General features: G+C 28.4%; 1 protein-coding gene across 1 annotated transcript; it reads right to left on the bottom strand.

The window, feature by feature from the left end:
- Positions 1-1,839: 1,839 nt before the first annotated feature.
- LOC114179470 (protein DMP4-like) lies at positions 1,840-2,774 on the bottom strand. The gene has a single exon (XM_028065820.1). It carries the CDS (start codon positions 2,594-2,596, stop codon positions 1,955-1,957), a length of 642 nt encoding a protein of 213 aa, XP_027921621.1. The 5' UTR covers positions 2,597-2,774; the 3' UTR covers positions 1,840-1,954.
- Positions 2,775-23,380: the final 20,606 nt, after the last annotated feature.

Here is a 23,380-nt window from a genome sequence, read left to right as displayed (position 1 = left end):
CTTTCCTGGAACATAGTTAGATAATAGTTCTAAAGAAGGTGTAGTATGAAATGACGCACCTGAGTCCATAATCCATGAATCAATAGAACTATCTAGACTACATAATAGTGCATCTTCAATTTCATCAGTTGCTGCATTTGTTGATTGATCACTATCTTGCCTCTTGTTGTTGTTGTTCTTCCTTGGAGCCCTACATTGATTTGTAAAGTGACCCCTTTTCTGACAATTCCAACAAGTGATATCATTCCGGAATTTTGGTTTTGATTTCTCTCTAGACTTTGATCTGCCTCGGCCTTGATTACGACCTTTCTGGCTACTTCTTCCTCTAGTTTCAGTACTCAATGCTGAACCGGAACTAGAACTGGAAGATTCCCCTGAACTTTTCCTGCGAACATCTTCGCTTAAGATCAAGTCACGGATGTTATCAAGCTTCAACTTACTATTACTTGCAGAATTACTAACTGCAGTAACAGTTGCACTCCAACTTTCCGGAAGAGATGATAATAAAATTAATGCTTTCACCTCATCATCAAATGTTATCTGCACTGATGTCAACTGCGCAATAATTGTATTGAATTCACTAATATGATTAGTAATCGAGTTACCTTCACCCATTTTTAGGTTGACTAGTCTGCGAATCAAATACACTTTATTGGCTGCAGATGGCTTCTCATACATATTTGACAATGCCTTCATCAAATCTACGGTTGTGTTCTCGTTCATGATGTTGAACGCAACATTCTTGGCTAATGTCAATCGGATCACACCGAGTGTCTGCCGATCTAACAAATCCCATTCCGCCTGCTCCATGTCAGTTGGCTTCTGTCCTGTTAAGGGTAGATACAACTTCTTCTGATACAGGTAGTCCTCTATCTGCATCTTCCAGGTACTCCTTTTCTGCCCTTTTCTGTACTAGGAACCCTTATCTGGGACTCTTGCCAGGAAGACTTTCGATACTAGGACCATACTGGTACTGCACTCGTCTGAGCCGGTATTAACCATCGGCTCTGATACCACTTGTCAGGTTTTACAGAGGGGGTTTCACTGGGGAGAACAACACCAATGAGATCTGAGCCTAACCACATAAGACACTGACACCACTCTCAACCCAAAACCTTAAGGCATTGGGTTTATGGGTCTTTATTCTTATATAGTGCTCTACTTTCTCATTTCTGGTCAATGTGGGACTTAGACTCACACTTGTATTCCTAACAATCTCCCCCTCAAGGGTGAGTCCCTTCAACCACATTGGTACACCCCCCTCCAGCGGAAGCTGCCCAACCACGAGTACTCATTTTCTGCCCTTTTCTATACCGCCGTTATTCTTAACGGGACACGCTTTACCTGGAACCCTTATCTGGGACTCTTGCCAGGAAGACTTTCGATACTAGGACCATACTGGTACTGCACTCGTCTGAGCCGGTATTAACCATCGGCTCTGATACCAATTGTTAGGAACAAGGCAATAAAGGAAAGAATAAAGGAGAAAAAAATAAACACAGAGAATTTAACGTGGTTCGGCTACAATGTGTATGCCTACGTCCACGACTACACTAGGAAGTATTTGTATTTTTGGTGTATCTTAAAGCTTTACATAGAGTCTCTTATATAGTAAAATAGAGAACCACAACTCACTATTCTAAGCGATGTGGGACTAAATCAAGCACCATAATTCTAACATTATATATATAGCAGGAACAATGCACAAGAACCATTCAATTAAGGAGGAAAAAACAAAGACTTGAGTATATTTATAAGCATATTGAGAATTGCATCGGATCCTCTCATCAAATTTCATAGACTGACATTTTAATCCTTTGGTGAAAAGTAAAATAAATATGATAGAACGAAATAAATATTCAACTTTATTTATATGATATCACAGCAATGAAATTCACTTAAATTCCTCTATAGTGTTGCAGACAAGAAAATCACATTTGATTATCTAAAACTTTTAATTTGGTGATAGTGGGAAGCCAATTCCATGTCTCTGTGTGGGAAACGCCACAAAGAGCATGCTGCAAAAAATCCCTATGATCACAGGCAACACTGTTAGGATTTCCCGAGCCTGAGTTGAAGGTGATGGAAAGAAGCAATTCACCACATTTTGATCAAATAACGCAACTGCTGCAAACACCAAAATTGACATCACTGCATGCACGAAATCGATGAACATCAATCTAAACTTTGCACCCAGTTGAGGTGGAAGAGTGGTGGATCCATCAATGACCCACAACCCCTTGAAGGTGGCAACTCCATAACAAACATTCCCCTTATCATCTCTGAAGCTATCGGTAAAGCATTGCAAGAAACAAGAGACAGCACAGAGAGCCACAACTGTAGCAGTCATGATCTTGCAAACGGAGTCACAGTTGCCTTGATTTGTGACTATTGGAGACAGAAGTTGGAAAGAAAGAACAGTGCCAGTTGGTAACAGATTTGCCAAATGCGCTGTGCTTTGAAATGTTTGACTTATGGCTCTCTGAATGAGGCTTCTATCTGCATCTGGAACCTTCATGTTGTGCAGAAGTGGTAGCTTTTGTTCACCATCATGCAGCAGGTCTTCTTTAATAATAACATTAACATTAACATCCATTGTTGGCAATAGATTTTTTCAGCTTCCTAACCTACCTTCTGTGTGATGTGTTTTAATCAACTCTTTTGTTTTTGCATAGGTTTGTTAAAGTTGCATTCATGCATGTAGTTAGGCTCTGAGATATAATGAGCAAATCTTTGTGAAGCCAGAGAGAGGAAACAGTGTTGACATGACTTGCAAGAAACAGTAACCGAAAACTTGATGTATATCAGCTTTTTAACTTAATCTGTGTTGCTTGGTTTCACGAAAAGCAAGTTAGTTAGAAGAAAGGTGGTAGAAGATGTGGTTCCTGTGTTTTCTGTTTTAAGAAGACGTAATAGTTACGGATGCACAAGTTTCCGGAATATAAGAGAGAAAATGCGTGGGACTTCAATTACCAACTTCGGAAGACTGAAGTTCGGTGGCGAAAGAAATGTTTTGCTGAGACGCAAGGGTTAGAAACTGATATTTGCATATGTTAGCTTTAAGCACATGATACAACAACATGGATTATGAAGTGGAAATCTTAATCTTTGCCCAAACTATGTTTTTGGACCCTGTCTCACGCGATTGCTTAAGAAAATATTTCAAGTTTATTAATTAGTGTACATTCTAATTTTAACGGATTATATATTAATTAGTAAAATATAAAATAAGGTTTAATTATGTCTTTTATATCCATTTTCGAAGAAAAATCTCAATTTGGTCTCTCTATTTTTTTTTCTTTATTTGGTCCATTTCGTTAGTGGTACAGTAACACCGAGTACCACGTGTCAGTCCTGAATTTTTTTATTTTTTTATTTATTTTATAATTCTTTTCAAAAAATAAAAAAATTGTTACGTGTCAAGCTATCATCGTATCAGATAGAGTGGTGATGTGGCAGTGACAATGACACGTTTCACTTATATGTCAGGTGTCATTTTAATTTTTGTCTCAAATTAGTCCCAATTTTTACAAAAATTGAGCAATTTTGTTTCTTTCCAAATTAAAATCAAATTTAATTTCTATATAAATGTACACAAATATTTCTATCAAAATTGATATTTCAAGTAAATATTTTTAACAAAATTAAATTTATTTAATTAATATTTTACATTAAACTTTATTTAAAATTATTTTAAAGTTGTTAAAACAAAATAATGTTAATAGAAAAAAATTCATAAATTATATTGATATTTTATTATATCGTACTTTAATATATTTTTTTTATTTGAATTTATATTTTAAATAATTATATATTTTTGACATGTGTAAAGTTCAATAATTTGTACACAAATGTTTGAATTGGTGTAAAAATAAAAGTTATAAAAATATTAAAAATAATTTTAAGTAGTTTATGTAACAATCAAAAACATATAAATTTGGAATTTGAAAATAATTTTAAATAAAGTTGAATGTGAAACATAAATTTAAATAAACTTAGTTATGTTAAAAATATTATTTTTGAATAAAATATCAAATTTAATAAAAATATTTGTATAACATTTATATAAAAATTAATTTGTGTTTCAATTTGGAAGGGACAAAATTGCACTATTTTTACAAAAATATGAACTAAATTGAGACAAAAATTAGAATACAGGAACCAAATTGAGAGTGAGGAAATGACACTTAGCATAATACTAACACGTGGCAATATCACTACCACATCATTTTATCACTGCCACGTGACACAATGATAGTTTGACACGTGACAATTTTTTTTTATTTTTCAAAAAAAAATTAAAAAAAAAAATCAAAAATATAAAAAAAATTCAAAAACTGATATATGGCACCCCATTTAATGCGGTTACGATATCACTAACATAAATGACTAAATTGAGATCAAATTTCTCAAAACACAAACCAAATTGAGATAAAAAATAAATAGAGGGACCAAATTGAAATTTTGTTACGGAACCAAAGCATAATTACACCGATAAAATAACTAATCTAACTCAAATTACATAACTCCTCTCACAATTCCGATTGAAAAAAAAAATTCTATCCATGTAAGAAATTACTGTAATAACTACACATATAATTATGTCAAAATCATTTTTATTATCAGCAACTAATATATGTAGCTTTTGCAACTTAGTTTGGATTTATGAAAAGCCTTTGTACATCCACACTGTAGAATCTTATGGTTGGCTTTTATTTATCTAGCAATTAAATTAAATGAGAATTATTAATAAGGGGATTATTTAAACAACTAAAGCCGTGTATGTATCAATCAATATACTTTATTTGTCAAAAAATAGGTTTCTTAATTGTGAACTTTATAATTTACGTTTCAATTATATATTATAAATAAAGGCTAGGGATATGCTTACCCCAAGAGTAGATGAAATGAAATATGAGTTGCTCTTCATGGTAGTCTTTCATTTTATTTAAAATGTTGAGATTAATTAAATAATAAGCGTAGTTATGTTTTTCTAAAAAAATTAACTAATATTTTTTCTGCAAATTCTCTCTTTACTCTCCTCCTGTTTAATAGTCATTTCCATATGCAAAATAATCTTTTGAAAATTTTCACTACTCATAATTAATGAACAACATACTTAAATATTATGAAAATAATAACTTGTAAAATATTATAATACAATTACAAATATTATCAATTATATAGTAAGTTATAAAATTTATACCACATACTTAAAAAAAAATCATATAACATAATAAATAATTAAAAATTACTCTTTATTACATGCCATATATTATTACCAAAATTGTAAAATAAATGAAACAAATTACGAATTGATTTATTAAATATTTTTTATACTTCATTATTTTTATTTTGTTAAAAACATTTTTTTTAAAATTATTATTAAAACAAAATCAAAATTGGTGTTACATAAGTTTTTAAATAAATCACATAATTAATTACAAAATTTCTTAAAATAATATTAAAAAAATTCTTCCTTATGACATCCTATTTTGTATCTCAACAAATTAATAAATTAATGTAATTTTGTATCCCAACCTTAATTTGTTAACCTAATATATAAATCTTTTTATTCCATTTTCATACATATTTTCGTTTGATTATAACATTTTTCTGAAATTGAAAACTCTGGTTTCTTTTGTTATATGTTTCTTTAGTATATGAAAAATGAAAAATATGGGAACATGTAATTGCAGGACATCTTTCGTAACCTCCGGCCTACTAGGAGATAAAGACATTTTGGGCTTTTATATGGGCCTGTTTTGACGTCAACTTGGGCGACCGTTTTACTTCGTACACCCCAATATTTTATATTTTATTGTGAACACAATGATTTTTTACTTAAATATTCTATTTCTATTGTAATTTGATTTAAAATCATAGTAAGTATTTTTTATATATTTAATTTATGATATTAAATATATTATCGATTCTCTCTTTCTTAAAAATACTTCCTAAAATTAGAAAAGACGACAAAATTGTGATTCTAGATGTGAAAACATGATTGATAATGGAAGTAGCTAACGAACAAGCTGTATTTCCAAACAACTCTGTTTGAAGTGTTTAATATCAGGAAAACAGTGTACCTCAGTTTCTGTCCTTAGCAACACCAACTATCCAGGCACCACATGAATCATGATAGACATGGATAAAATTGAAATATAATTGTGAATTGAAATTTATTTTCAACAAAATAAAATAAAAAGTTGAGTAATATACATTGTAAAATTTTAGATTAAAAAAGATATTAAATCTTCTCTGTTCAACTCATATCATTAATATTAAATATACGTTAATATATTTTGTTCTGGCTGTTTCCATGGCTTCTGTTTACTCTAACTTCTTCCTATGCAAGTGTACACACACGCATGGATATACTTTAAATGTATGCACGATATCTTAGAATATTGAAAAATATATTTCAATATCAACATGTTTATATTCATTTATATTTTGCATGCATGAGTGGCCAGAACAAATATATTTTGATCAACATGTTTAGAGATCAAAATAATACATTTAAAATTTATATATTTACATTACAATAATATATCTTATAGTGATCAATTATAATATTTTATTAGTAACTATTTTAGTAATTAATAATTTATTATTTTTTAAATTGGTTAGTATAGTAACTGACAACATTTTATTATTAAAATGGGTTGGAAATGAGACATTTTTTTTTGTACTATTACTCACTATCAATAACATAATTAAAATAAATCCATAATTTAGTATAATTGTACTTATAAAATAAATCACACATATAGATGATAATCTTTTTTCCTTCATATTCATGAACTCATCAATAATTAAATCATAATTGAAATTTTTAGCTCTTTCTTTTTTCAATGTAAATAATGATCACTACAAAAAATGTCTCATTACAAAAAAATCTAAATAATGATCACTACAAAAAATGTCTTATTAACAATTTAGTGACAAAACATTTAGTCACTATAATGACCAATTTAAATACCAATTTACAAAACAAAAAATTATTAGTTACTAAAATAATCATTATTATGAATACAAAATTATAATTGGTTGGTAAATTGGTACTAATTAATTAGAGAGTAATTTAGAAATAATTCTTTTGGTTGGTAGCAAAAACATTGGTAGCTAATGTTTGTGATCAATCTCCTTTGGTAGTTAAAACTTTAGTAGCTAAATTTTAGAAACTAATTTAGAAATTAATTATAATTTTTTACTCATAACTGTGACTATTTTAGTAACCAATAATTTTTTATTTTATAAATTGATATCTAAATTTGTCACTATAGTGACTAACAACTTTTGATTACTAAAATTGATTGTTAATGAGACATTTTCTTGTAGAAGATATTGTCAACAAAAATTCATCTTCTATTTTATTCCACAATATTGTTTAATGATCTTTCTGATGTAGTTGTAGGAACAAAAAGAGTTAAAATAAAATGAATTATCATAATTTAATCAATTTTCCATATGCTACATGTAATTTAAAAATTTTCAAAAAAATAATTTTCAATTCATATTTGAAAAAAAAAATAAAAATTTTGGGAGGCCATAACACCATCGGTCTCTTTAATGACCTATCATTAAAGTTGGGATAAGAATGAAATCAATATTCACTATAAGAAAATGTTAAATTGTTGTTAGACAAGAAAATTCATCAATAAAATAATTTATCAATAAAATAATTTATCAATGGATTTTCAAATTTTAATTATCAACAAAAATATTTGTTGAGGTAATGGATTTATTAGTAAAATCTATTGCAAATTAAAATTTTTATTATCAACGAAAATATTTGTTGGTAATGAATTTAACAATAAAATAGATGTCAAAGTTCTCGGTTTGGACTTTGATCATGCTATGAAAAAAACGGTTGATAAATTTGTTGGTAATTGATTTTTTTTTTCAAATTTTTTGATAATTTAACTTTTAGAAATTTCGTTAATAAATTCATTGGTAATTAGTTTGTTTTAAATTCGTTGATAATTTATTTGTTTTTTAATTAATTGATACTTCAATTTTTTGAGAATTTGTCAATGAATTCATCTATAATTCATTTTTTTGAAAATCAATTGGTAATTTCATCGGTAATTCAATTTTTTTAAAATTTATTGATAAAAATTGTCAATAATTGTATTTTTTTAATTTTCCATAAAGAACATAATTTTTTTGTCAAACATGATGAAATATTTTTTATAAATTAACTAGAGAAGAAGAATCGAAAAAAGAAGACGGAGTAGGGGGAGAAAGGAGATGGTGGCATTGGAGGGGGCAAAGATGACAACAATAATGATGATGAATGAAGAAGAAGATGAGTATGAGGAGTTAGAGTCACCGACAATGATGGTTGATGCATCAAGAATGACAACGAGGGGAATAAAGAAGTAAAAGAAGAACAGGGAAAAGAAAAAAAAGATAGAGAAAAAAGATGAATATCTATTAATGGTCAAAATCTAAGAGAAATTGCCAATGAATATTTACCGATGAATAATTATCAACAAATTTTGGACGTTGATAATTACGAAAAAAATTTTACTTATCAATAAATTTTACCAACAAAGATTATGGTTCTATATGGTTATATGACATTAGCCTTACACATATAAGACATTTGACACCAGTTTTACACCAAAATCTTAAGGCATATATGGTTATGGTTATATTTATATGGTCATATGACATTAGTCTTATACATATAAAATATTTGACACCAATTTGACACCAAAACCTTAAGGCAATGTTGTTATGAGTCTTTATTCTTATATAGTGTTTAACTTTGTCTTTTTTATCCAACGTGAAATTTTGACTCACATTTGGACTATTCCCAAGAGATGGTGATAATGATATGAGTGTGACAACTAACTAAAATTGAGTTGATGGAGGTGGTGGTAATGTTGGAAGTAGTTTCGTGAGTGGTGGGTAAGGTAGCTCGGAGAGGGAGTAGTGGTGGCATTGGATTGTGATAGTGACTAAAATGGTAGATGTAGTTATTGCCATTTTCATCATAATAATGATCGTGACAATTTGCAAGAGGTCCAGAGTTGTTTCAGTATGACACCGATAACATGAAAACGACACTAGTAGGGACCGTTCTCTTCATTATTTTTAAAATAAATCAATCATGCTAATTCAATTTTAGAGAGAATTAATTATGATCGTTCCTTTTCAAAATTTTTTATGAAATGAAACCACATTTCCGGCAATTTCTTTCTTTTTTTTGGTTTATGAAGGAAGATATTTCAACTTTAGAAAACATAAAGAATTACTTGATTATAAAGTAATCCTATCCCAATGGAATAACGGAAAATACGAACACCAATATGTGTCTTGTCATATATAATATAACCAAGCATCCCATAAATATATATATATATAGTATTTGTAAAAAAAAAAATCACAGCAATCGCATCACTTTAATCACGTGGGGATGTAAAAAATTTTAAGTTATAAAAATGGAATCAAGAATACATTTAATTGTGTTTTATTTTCATAAAAAAAATCTTATATATGAAAACAATACATTTATCGATCAAGAAAAGAAATACGTTAAAGGTGATAGAGTAAAATATATTTCATCGAAATTCTTTTTCACTCAATATATCCTAAAAGAATAGTGATATAAAGATTCAACAAATCTACGACAAAATCAAGTACATTTTATTTACTTTTTACTGCATCATTTGAAAAACGTATTTACAGTAGTTGACTCTACTTATATGGATCTAAAGTGATATTATATGAACTGTACTTTTTTTTTCTTAAAGAATGAAATATTCTTTTTTTTTTCTTCAATATATATTTGTCTCACTTTCTTAATAAGATACATATTCTCAAATAATATACATCATTTTATAAATGTCCAACATTTGATAGATCTAATTTGATTAGTGTGACTAATTCGAAAATAATTTATAATTTGTTTTAGACTAAGCGACAACAAACACCCCTTTTTCATTTTGCGTATATAGTCTCTCCTAAACTATGATGTTACTTTGCTAGAATCAGAATCGGAGTCTCTACAAGTAAATAATCTTGTTTAATTTAAATACGACACATTTCATAAGAAATGTTACAGGCATAACAATTCCTAAGGTAGTTTATCAAATAATGTATTTTTTATTATCTCTCCGTACACATCATCTATGATATGTTATAATGATCGAAACAAATATTATATTATATAAATTGTTATGTATCCCATGTAATAACTTTTTATATATTTTGTCAAATTTTTCTGCGGAAGAATCTTTGGCGAATAACATGAAGTCCATAGTGCAGAATGTGGTCATTGGGGTTAGGTGTGTAGGGAGAATCAATGTCATGGTTTTATTTTGCAAAAACATTGATGCAGTCCATTTTATTAAATATGCAAAATATTTAAAATCAACCAAAAAGTTGGTCGCAAAGTCATGGTTTTTATATTCATCTAAAAACTTGTTCTTTTCTTTTTTTTGGAGAACACATAATATACTTATACTTATGATACGTGTTTCTTCTCTCTCCACATAGCAACATCATATATCATTAGGATGCTCCCCTGTAACGGTTAGCAACTTCAGACATTGCTTCCGAGGTAAGGTAAGAATGTTTGCTGAGTAAAATCATTGACTTTTATATTTGCTTTTGCGAAATTCACAACTCTTTTAAGAAAAACAGAAGCAAAATATGTAATGTAAGGTAATGATATATTTAATAATGAACTCTGTAAGTTGACGGAAAATAACTATGTCAGAAAGAAAGTTAAACGATTTTATAATTATTACTATCCTTAATTACTACTCAAGAATTATGTCTATAGGAGGACCCTTATGGTGAACCCTTGCTTCTAGTCAAGGACTTTGACTAAACCATATGCACCATTCCATGAACCAAAAAAGCCTTTTACTATTCACCTTGCAATCAATGTTTCAAATTTCAACTTTAAACTTGAATTATTTTAGTAGAGGTGGTGTAGGTGAAGTGATGATGGGTTGCATGAAGTGTGAAGAACTTGGCCAGTATTTTACGTTAGGGAGCACAAACAAGCATGTTGATAGAACAATAGTCCTTCAAAATCATGAAGGATAAGGCTTTTCACCACCCTAATTATTGCCACCCTCAACTTTTTGTTCAATCGGTTTCTCTCTTTGTGTTTCTTCTACCAATTACTATGTTTCTCACCTTTTCCCTCAATTTCAGGGTTGGAAGGAAAAAAAAAAAAAAAAAAGTAACCCTATTTGATTGCATATGCACGCCAATATATGGTATGCAGTATCTGTACCACATAACATGAACAGAGCTTCCATGCTTATAATCATATCACCCCTTCTATTTTCTTCACAGTACACAGTTTCATATACTGATTTATTAAATTATTATTACCATATATTTTCTTAGGATTGAAAGGGATAAAGTTTAACGAAAAAGAAATAGTTCACATGGTAATGTCTTACACTTTGACATCTAAAAATGTCCTAAACACTAAGGGCAATATGCGCCACCCAGGTTTGTGTATTGTATGAATGGTGTAGAAGACCCTATTGTTGAGTCCTAAAATCCTAGTACAATTTATGGGGAATTGTCAAATAGAAATGACTTAAAGGGAATCAATACCATTTAACACTTGTATTTCTCTGTGTTTCCAAATTCCAACACTCCTTCATTTGGCCTCGCGTTTCTTTTAAGAACAAGGATAAGTGGTTTTGCATCGGCCAATTCAACATGCCCCTACCACCCAATTCCACTTTCTCTTATTCTGCACAGCTCATGTGACTAGATGATGGACATGATAGAAAGATAGATGGTTGCAAAACGCAAGTAACAAAGAACACATGCGTAGGGTATCCATCTATCAATCACTTCTCCATCTTGTTCAAACCCTCTTATGATAAATTAATCATCTCTCTCTCTCTCTCTCTCTCTCTCCCTAATGTCCATTGGCTTTTTCATGGATCAAAATTTATCATCGTTTTCTCATTTGTACCTATGTGTTTAGGCCAATGTCTTTCATTTTTTTTTTCCATCAAAAGTTGATTTTGTAGTCTATGGTAACTGGGATCAACCAACCAGCATAGACTCTACTTTACAAATGCCAAGTAGGTGAAGCAACATTGAGTTATGGGACACTAACCCTCTCTAACCATTATTCTGAGTCACAAAGTAAAATTATTCATGTCATGAGCCACTGCTACCACTTGAGCCATTCAAATAGGCTTTATTTTTCCCTTGCCAAATTTTGTGATGATGCTCAACTATTTACACAATAATACAGTCCAATTTAACATTCTGTTGACCATATATAATTTTGAAGCAGGTAGGCCATCCAATGATGAAATAATTCATGCTCTTGGCCCATCTTTCTCGATCTTCACGATCATACATCAAAATAGCATCAAGATCATAACTCTCTTGATTTCACAATGATTGTTAAAAATGATACAGTCTTTGGTTTTTCATGAATCAGAAACAAAAATGACATAAATGTTAGCTGGCTGAGCAATTGAAACTTGTTGGTTGGTGCTTGGTGTGTGAAAGAATCATGAACTGAAAAAGAAATTAAGGTAATTAAGAGTTGGTGTGTAGTGGTGCTGGTTCTTAGAATATGCATGCTTTCCCACTAATCATGATTTATCTTTATTAAAAACATTTGTTAAAGATCATGCTTGGGATATCTACATTATTCTTATACAGCTAAGTATATCTCATTTTATGCTAAACTATTGAGATTAAAGTAATAAACATGCACCGGGATCTTCCCCAAATCTTCTTTCACTAATCATTCACAACAGTAGGAAGTAGAGGGTTTGTACCAAAAGTTGAGAAGAAAGCCACATCCACAGTGGGAAAATATTTTTCCCCAAAGTGCCTGCAAAGTACTCCTTTTCACACAGTTTAGAAAGAGAAAAGTATTGTGACACTCATGAGGAAAAGCTAGGTAGAGTTGAAGTGTAAGACGACAATAATGTATGTGGTTTGGAACAAACTCAAATGGGTTGGATCCACCATTACCTTTACCCTCCTTCTGCTACTTTCTCTATCTTAATATATATATAATTCATCACATTCTCTATCTTATTATATAGTTTTATCAGTCACACATTTCCCAGAATTTGTAAAACCTTTGTTATTGGCCCCACATATCTTTTTTCCTGGGGTCATACCCTATAATCTATAGTCTGCACCATATAGCTGCGGATACTTTTAGTGAAGCTGGGTGCTGTGTGCCCTTCAGAAGGGCCTTACACTGAATTTTGGTATAACTTGTTTTGCTGATATGAAATAGTAAGGAAGGTTCGTCTTGGAATCAGTCAAGTGTTTGGTTGATTTCTGCTAGTTGGACCACTCAAATATTTTTCATCAAATGGAAGAAAATAAAAATGAAAACTTTTTTTTTCTATTATAATTGTATAAAAAGCAGATTTTAAGTTATCATTAAAGAGGGTTTTTTGTATGTAGTTTATTGAGGGTGGACCACAAGTTACAACTACATAGATTGAGGAAAACTAGAACTCAGTGGAGAATAGTGCCGTACAAAAGGCTGATGAAAGTTTATCTAAAGTGTGAATTTGTGATTTGGGAAAGTCCCATTTACCACATTTTGGACGAACGGATGCAACATATATATATATATATATATATATATATATATATATATATATATATATATATATATATATATATATATAGTTTTTTTTTCTTTTAGGAAGATGAACATTTGGCAGCATGAGCATCTCTTTCTTATTTTTTTTATAAGCTTTAATTAAGTTTGTCGTATGTAATTTAATATTTTTTAACTTTTTCTTTGGTAAGCAATTTGGAGCCATTTTTAAAAGTTTCAAATTATGTTAGTTTTAGTATATTTTGTCTAATTCTGTAAAAAATGTCTAATAATTAAGATCATGATGTGTCGCGTAAAAAAATGTTATCATGTCGGTCAATGCCAAAATTTATAAAGACAATATAAACTAAAACAATTGACAAACTTACAAGCACAAAAAACCAATTAAATCTTAAATATAACAGTAAGTTTTGTTAAAATTTAGTATAAAAGAAAGATTTTAAATAATAAAAGTTATATCATAGTAATCGTATATCATATATATTACATTTCAATCATCACGAGGATAAAAACCATATCAATTAATTTAATTTTAATTTTGAATTTAACTTAATCAAATTCGAACCATAATAATGAAATTCAACGAAGATTAGTTTATGTATCTAATGAAGTTTTAGGACAAATTGATTTTTTTATTATTTAGCTTATGTAAACCAATTATAATTAAATTGTTGTTTGTATTATTTTATGACAGAATAATGTGTAATTTTATGGACAAATTTTGTGTCAATACAATTTTTTTAAAAGTTTTTAGATTATTTTCAATTGGATTTATATTGTTTACATCATTAAACATTTTGAAATATGAGAATAAATTCAAACTCATGGTTGAAGATCTCACAATAATTATAAATAATATACATTTATAGTATATAAGTGATAGTAAATTTTATTTTGTAAATTGATTTTGTAGGATTGAATTAAACTTAAAATTTATTTTTTTAAGATAGTATCATAACCATTTTAAAATTATATCTTGACGAAATTTATTGATCATTAAATTTGTCAAACCACTATTAAATCACTATAAATATCTAAATATTTAGTATCACATTTCACAATTAATTATGTTTTTAGTCCCTAAACTTTGATGCAATATTGAAATTCATAACTTAAATATATTTTGGTCCTAAACTGAATAATATTAATATATATATATATATATATATATATATATATATATGAGATGATAAGATAAATTTAGTATATAGTTAAATGCAGATTGGTTAAAATATACTTTGTAATACCCAAAAATTATTAATTCAAATTTTAGTTTCACAATTCTAATCCAAACATACATGAACACTTTTTATGGAAAGCTAAATGACTAAGATGTTATGTTTTGTGCTCCAAATTTCTTTTGATGTATAATTGATTTTTTAACATAAAATTTATGTTTATTTGATTTTAAAATTAATTTAAAACTAAAAATTTTCCGTTCAAAAAAAACAAATAATATTAGTTTTTGTGTCGATAAAATCGATTCGATGAAAATTGATTTTTCAACGCATGCCAAACACACGCTAAATGGGTTTATTCTATTAATAACATTTAACACACTCACATTTAAGTGTTATAAATAGGGGAACAAATACACTTCATTTTTATTTTATCTGCGAAGAAAAAAAAAGTGTTTATAAACTAAAATTAATTTATTTTTACATGATAAAATATTTTCTCAGAAAAATGTTATAGAAGACCTTAAGTAATTAATACGCGCTAATTTTATTTTATTTTTATATTTTAAGTGTCTATATAAAAGTTTAGATAATTATAGTGGTAGTATTAGTTGATTTACTCGAAACACTACACATTAGTGTGGACACTATTACTTAAAATTTACTATCCAACACGGTCCCTTCCCCTAAACATAAAGATTCAAAGACCACGCGAAAAACTTGACTCAATCAAATTTACATCATAGTTACGTGAATAAATAAGAGCAAGTACTACTCTAAAAAAATGTTGACCGTTAGATTAAACAAATTCATATTCTCTTATTTTACATAGACGTTATCCAAACTTTATTTCTAAAATATAAAAACTTAAAATTAATTTTTTTACTTAATTTTAAAAAACCATCTACTATTTGCAATTTTTTATTTTTAATCTGTACATAAATTAAATTAAATATATAAAAATTTATTTCATTATCTTATTTTCCTTCCCATTCAGCAGATAGAAGCACATCGAGGATATAAAGTATATTGAATTAAGACTACTGATTAAAAAATGATATTGGAGAAACTTGAAGTTGAAAATTGTACCGAGTTTCATAGAAGAACGTGACAGAGTGTGGAAAGTAAACACCTTTTGTGTTTCTTGAAGAGAAGCATGTTGTATAAAGTGTAAGAAGGCGTTTACTTGAGTCATAATTTTTTATTCTTTTTCTTCATACATTGCACACAAAATCATATCTTGTGTTTGGACCAAACAAAAAAAGAGGCTCAAGTTTTCACACTCAGGAAGACAAGTAGCATCAAGTAGAATACAGAGACTATGAGACAGACAAACTTTGCTGTGCATGTTAGATAGACTCAAGCTCCTCACAAATAAACATGTTTTCAGACATCACTTCTCCAAATGGTTATGTTTTCTTAAAAATATATATACATATACTAAATCTAAAATTGGTATCATCAAATGATAATAATTAACATAAAAGATCCGTCCAATCAGGAAAAGAATCTGTTCCAAAAGTTCATAAATTTTAATTTTGAGTATTTTAGAAAAAAAAATCAATTTTAAATACAGCTATAAACTCTATTATTATGTACTAATAATTTGTTTGAAACCTATATTTTGGGGCATATATGTAGGTAGGTGGTAGCTCGTGGTCAAATGCACGCTGGTGGTGAGTTGAAGTTTGTTTGATGTTTTCTGGCTAGTGACATGCCATGATTCATCTGCAAAATAGTGTTTCACCTAACCAGTCATGTTCACCAAAGTAAGATCTGTTCATGAAAAGAAAGTTCATTTTAGTCACTTTTGTGCATCTTTTACTTTTCTGATGTGATCGACCTTGGCCATGCATTATATCTTATCTTTTATGAATAAATATGTTGATGTGTTTTAAGTTTAACGGAATTTTAAAATTAGTCTATTTTAAAATTTTGAATCAATTTAGTCTACTATATTTTGAAATACATAGATTTAGTTTTTTTAATCAAATTTTGTTGAATTTATTTGACATTTCAAACGTGTTTCATAATAGTATTTGACTTAACATTAAAGCAAAAATGTGTCAAACAATATAAACAACTCAAATACAATCCTGAAATGCGTACGAAACATCAAATAAACATAATAAAATTTGATTAAAATGACTAAATTCATATATTTCGAAAAATGGATGACTAAATTGGTCCAAAGTTTCGAAATAGACTAATTCCAAAAATCACTTAAAGTTAAGGGACAAAAAACATATTTAACCTTATCTTTTATTTTGTAAAACACGTTTTTTTTATAAGATAAAATAAAAGATGTAATTAATAATGATAGACTTTAATATTGCGAGTTTTCAATAAAAAATATACTTTTAACTTCCATTACATAATTTATTATGAGTTTCTAATCTTTTTAAAGAAAGAGATTGTGATACATTAATTAATAACATACACTAAATTACGTCAAAAAATAAATGTTAATAACATACACTAAATTACGTCAAAAAATAAATAATGAGAGTAAAAAAAATGAGAATTATCGTTTCCAATGAAATTGATTTTATACAAACTCTATAATTTCTTTGATTTGAGTGTGTTCTTTGTTGGATGACGTGTAAGGTGCATACATAGTAAGGTTTTACTCTAATGAAATGGAGAAGCAATGAATAAAAATGTTTAATTAATATTACTATCACCATAATCACAATAATATTCCATGTTTATTTAATATTATGACATTAATTGTGTTTGCATCTATAGTAGCTTGTGTTGAATCTCTTGACATTATGTTTTGGTGTACTCGATAGGATAACTTTATTCAGTGTCTATGTGTGTTTTAAAATTTATAGGAGCAAAACCTATATTTGGGTGATGGTGTTGACTTAAATAAATACCTAATAAATCGGGTTGCTTTGATATTTGTAAATGAAGTCACCAACTAAAAGGTTTTAATGAGGAATCACAATTTTAATTAAAAAGAATTTAAATGACTTAAGTTATGAAGTAAGTTAATTGAGAACTTCAATTAAGGCACATAAATTTATCATTCAAATTATTTTTTCAATCCAAATTATTTGAACAACTTCACTAAAATGTATACTTAGACAGATATAAATAAACAAAATAGTGCAAATATAAGAGCAAGAGTTATCTTTCACCAAACCAAAAATGTCATTGGTAAACAAAAAATAAAATAAAATAAAATAAAAAATACTCTGGTGTCCTCTGCAGCAGCCTTATTTGGACCAACATGTTTTTAGTTGAGCTAGTAAAGTACCTTACCTCAGTGTTTAAATATTATTTATAAGTAATTACTTGATGGAATATAAATTTAACTAAACGTTAAGTTGAGATTTTTATTGAATAATGATCTATTTTCTTTATAGTATATATTGTTTTAAAAAAATGACAACCATGCAAACCATTACAAATATGCTATTATTTATGATAATTAAAGTTTATTATGAATTCAAGTAATTTGACTTCAAGAATAAAGCATTTGATCAACACATTGATGAGATACGGTCTGCAACAACAAAAAAATGTAAGCTCCTCCATATACATTTATCACATAGGGCACACTCAATTCAACACATAAAAAAAACTATTTTTTAAGTAATTGAAAAATAAATTACATTATTATGAAAAAAAATGTAAACTTATACTTCACTTGTCTTAAAATTTATTTATTTATTTATTTTAACAAAGTAAGATATTTCACTCTGAAATGAAACGTTATGTGCAAGATCACATTACAGTACTGCAGTGGGACCCCTTAAGAATGGGTAGTGTATTATTCTAGTTATGAAGCAACAACCCACTTAGGAATTATGGTGCACCTTAAATATAAGAATAATTTTGAATCTACCATATTAGAATTTAATGTTGTTTTAATTACATAAATTCTTGTAAGAAATATATTTGAAGGTAGGTGGGTTTTACTTATTGTGTTCGGTGGTGCATTAACAAAACCAAACCACCGACGAGCAATAAACAAAGACATGACTAATTGCAGTATAGTTTTATCCCATTATATTCAATGTCTTTTTCAGGGATTAATAATATCTACAATGTAACTGGGTTTAAAAACTTCTTAAATTTAAATAAAGTTATAAATATATTCTTTCAAATTAAATAAAGAGTGGTTTTAAAATGTATTAATAAAAACATATGGTGATTCTGTTATTTATTTGAGAGAAAGAAGTTGGTCGATGTTTATAAATGTAGGGTGGGGTTGTGGTTGTGCGTGAGTGAGCGACAGAGAAGAAATTAAATGGAAGTCACGGGGGAATTGATTTCTGATAAAAATTAATATTGAATTCACCTACCCCTGCAAACTCTGCATTTCAATTTTAACCATTTGGTGGAAACCATTTGCAATTCTACCAACTTGAATCATTTACATTCAAAACATTGGCAACCATGGCAGGAGCATTACTATATCACAGTCTGCAATCTGATACACATTGCTTCTTCGCTCATTGCACGCAACTTCTTTACATTTCACACATATACTGTGGATTTAGGATGTTTGGTAGCATTTTCCCATTCATTTTACTTCCATCTATCAACACATGGCCCCATCTCTTTATACTTTCACAACACTTAACAACAACATCACACGTTTTTTTTTTTTTAATATATAAATCAAAATTAATATATAGTATATATTATTAATGTACTATTATTAAGCATACTTGTACAACTAGTGGTATATTAATACACAAAAAATTATCAAAAAGGAATTATTTAGGTTAATCTATTTTCTATATATGCTAATATTAACAGTTTATATTTATGCAATATATGTGCTTTGGAGATGGCAAATGAACCGAACTTCACCAAATTATGAATTTGTTTATGTGGGTGCGAACTTATTTGATTGTAAAAGATAACTTATTTTGAATAAATACATGAGAATGAGAAATTTATATACATATCCGATTCATCTCTGTACCGTATTCCAATACTCATTGTACTTTAAATTTAAAACACTTTTAATTTATTAGAGAACTTAACATATTTAAATTAACCTATTTTTCATAACTTGTTTTTAAGAGACATATTTAATATTTTAACTTTATATAATTATTTGATATTTATTAGTTTTATTTGATACTATGATATTTATATAATTATACTTTTATTTTTGTATTTGACATCAAAGAAAAGAAGATGTATGTTAAAGTATTATTGTGCACAAGTATAATGATATATTTGTACGAACAAAATTTTCTTGATAACACTTTAGTTTAATACTAGAATATATATATATATATATATATATATATATATATATATATATATATATATATATATATATATATATATATATATATATATATATATATATATATATATAAATTACATAAAATTATTTACTAATAAATTTATGTTATATGTAATTTTCACTTTTACGTTTTACCTTAAAAAATTAATTTTATATTATTTTTATCTCTTTTCAGGTACATATTATTATTTGTTATCGACTATAAATAAGACAATTTCATAATATCAAGGGAAGTGCAAATAACACCTTACAAGTTGGTTTTGTGATGTTGAATTAGGTTTAAAATCCACTTCTAACATTGGTATGAGAGTGAAGTTAGAGCCTATTCTACTGAACTTTCTTGGACATTTTGTTCCACCCACTATCTGACCGCTGGTTTTGGGAGGTTGAATTAGACTTAAAATCTATTTCTAACAAATTTAAGAACATATGAATATCTATATTTAATTTTGTTATTGTTCTCAAATGAGGTCATATATTGATGGATGCTCTATGTTGAGTTGCTTGCCTTTTGAATAGTTACTGAATTTATTGATTTTTCATAAACAATCTCACATATCGGATTTTAGATGATGTGAATGTGTACTGAAGGTGAAATTTTAATGTGTTTTGAGTTGGATGTAAAAATGGTGCATTGAAGGTGAATTTTTAATGTGTTGGGTTGGAGAAATGAATTGTCAATGTATTTAAGACTGAACTCTAAATAAGGATAGAAATATGTACAATAATGTATGAAAAGTATAATTTAAGACCTGGTCTATTTTGTGAAGATATTAATGTTAAAGTTGTATTCTTATCTGTAAGCCTATTTAGAGTGGTAGACTCACTTAGTCTAGTATGTGTTGTTGACCTTTTTCATAGACCCTATTCCAAATAGGTTTGTTTATAAACATTTTTTTTTTCATGCTAGTGCATGCTTTTATGGAGTCTAAACCAAATCTCCAAAACCGACCTATGTTAGATAGTTTAACTAGGTTTAGTAGTCATTTTTAGTCAAAGTTAATTTTGAGCATAATGCAAATTTAATTTGATTTTGCTTGTTTTTATCTCTATTTGAAGGACGATACAATTTTGATGAGTGAAATAAAAGGTTAAAATTTTGGTTGTTTTAAGTTCGATCAAGATCCTAACATGCTTGAGATATTATGAAAAATAGATACACAAATGTAAAAGACAAAATTATACTTGCTATTAGAATTAGAAATTTTTGGAGTGATAATTATAAGTATAATAATGAAGTTTTAATTTCAACTCCATTGGTACAATATGTTGGAAATGTATAATTTTTAATTACCAACATATATTTTTGTCAATGTTAATGTTTTCGTTTTAACTTTTATCATATAGCAGTAAAATCATTAATAACTATGTTGGTAATGAATTTTTATAAGTAAAAATCTATCGGTAACTAAATGTTTTGAAAATCTATCTTGTAAATCTGTCATAAATAAATTTAAAGTATTTTTTAAAATCAACTATTAATTTTATTATTTTTAAAATCAACTATTAATTTCATTAATAAATCTAGCGATAAAATATACATCAGTTTTTTCGTTAAATTTAACTAAATGCGTGTTATATATTAAATGAAGATGAGTGAGAAGAGAGAGATAATAAGAGGAGAAGAATAAGGAGAAATGGGAAGATGAGGAGAAGGAAGGAGAGGAAAAGGTGACGTTAGCAACATCAATGACAATGGCATTGGCAGCACCGACCCAACAACGACAAACTCATCAATAGAGGTTGTGACAAAGGAGGAGGAGGGAGAAGAGTAGGAAGACAAGGAAGAGGATGAAGGGATGATGAGGAGGAGGAATAGCCAAATGTAACATCCCATTTTTTGTCTTCTTAAGATCTATAACTATCATGAATAATATAATTAAAATAACACTTTATTTCTGTTTTATTTGAACCTCAATGAAAATTACTATTTTGCAACCAACAACTTTATTGAAATTGAAAATAAAATGTAAAACACGAGCTATAAGATTGTCCACATATGTCTCGATCTTTACCATCCTCTTTGGTATTATGCATATTCCTCAATACTTGTACTATCATATGTTTCTATGATAAATTCCAATCATCACAAGTAGAAACCACGATCACATAACAAAAGGGTGAGCTAACATAAAACAAACATAACCATAGTTTTTGAAAATAACTCATATTGTGTTTAAAATCCATTGTATTCAAAGAACTATCTTTTTAAATATACTTTAAATAGTTATTTTTAAAGTTAGTTTAGAACTCATATAATGTTTAAATAATTTTGAACCGATTGGGGATTGACTATATGTCATCGACACTAAATAAATACTCTCAAACTTTACTGGTAGTAGCACGAAAGTCGCTACCACTCGGAAAACCCATGTAGACACTAGACAAGGTCTTCTCAATCATACTAGTACCTGTGTAGTAGTAAAATACCGCTCGGATCGACCTTAGATTTTATTTACCCTAAACACAAAGGTAAATGATGTTTGAGACAAGTAAAGTGGGGTTAAATTGTGAGTCAACATTTATTAATTTTGCTACAATAAAGACCCACCACTCTTCCAATAAATAGAGGAAGAAGTAATAATAATTAGGTTAGCTTTTCTCAGTGAATTAACATTGTTTGAACCTCAATTGAACTCTTTGTTGGAACACTTTTGAGAGATAATTTCCTCATCTTCAATATTGACCGAAAACCTATTGTAAAGACCGAGACCGATAACTATACAACCAGAATCGTATAGCAAGGATTAATAAAGACAATGCAGAGTAACCTTAGAAATTTCAGGGTTGTGCAAGAACAAGTTTAAATAGCGTATAATTAAAATTAATAAAAAAGTGTGAAGAGAAAATTTATTAAAATAATTAAAATAGACAATAAATAAGGAGTTTTTGTTAAAACTGCAAGTAAAAGTGTAGACTACGGACCCATGAAATGATCGTATACTGGAGTAGAGTATTGAATATGGATCATGCACAAATAAAATTGACGAACTATTACGCCTCTTACTAGCTACTTTTTCATATCGGTCTATAGTATATATAGTTGCGACTTCAAGATAATGACATTAATGTGTTTTCATTTTGGTGGAAAAGAACATCCCGTAATCAGTTATTGGAGAGTATATTTGTGAGTTGTTTACCAGAATTAAAAGTTTTTCATTGCTCTCATGCTATTTGTGAAATTCTGTGTGCTTCTTGTATTAATGGACGTGGAGAAACTATAAACTAAATAAAAACAGTGAACCTATTAATTCAACTTAAAGACACAAACATAGTTTTCAGTTTTTGGCTCTCAAAAAACTTCACCAGTAGCAATGTAGAGCA

The sequence above is a fragment of the Vigna unguiculata genome, chromosome 3, assembly GCF_004118075.2.
Source record: "Vigna unguiculata cultivar IT97K-499-35 chromosome 3, ASM411807v1, whole genome shotgun sequence".
NCBI lineage: Eukaryota > Viridiplantae > Streptophyta > Magnoliopsida > Fabales > Fabaceae > Vigna > Vigna unguiculata.
The sequence above is the reverse complement of the archived record's forward strand: the minus strand, read 5'-3'. Positions and strand labels throughout refer to the sequence as shown.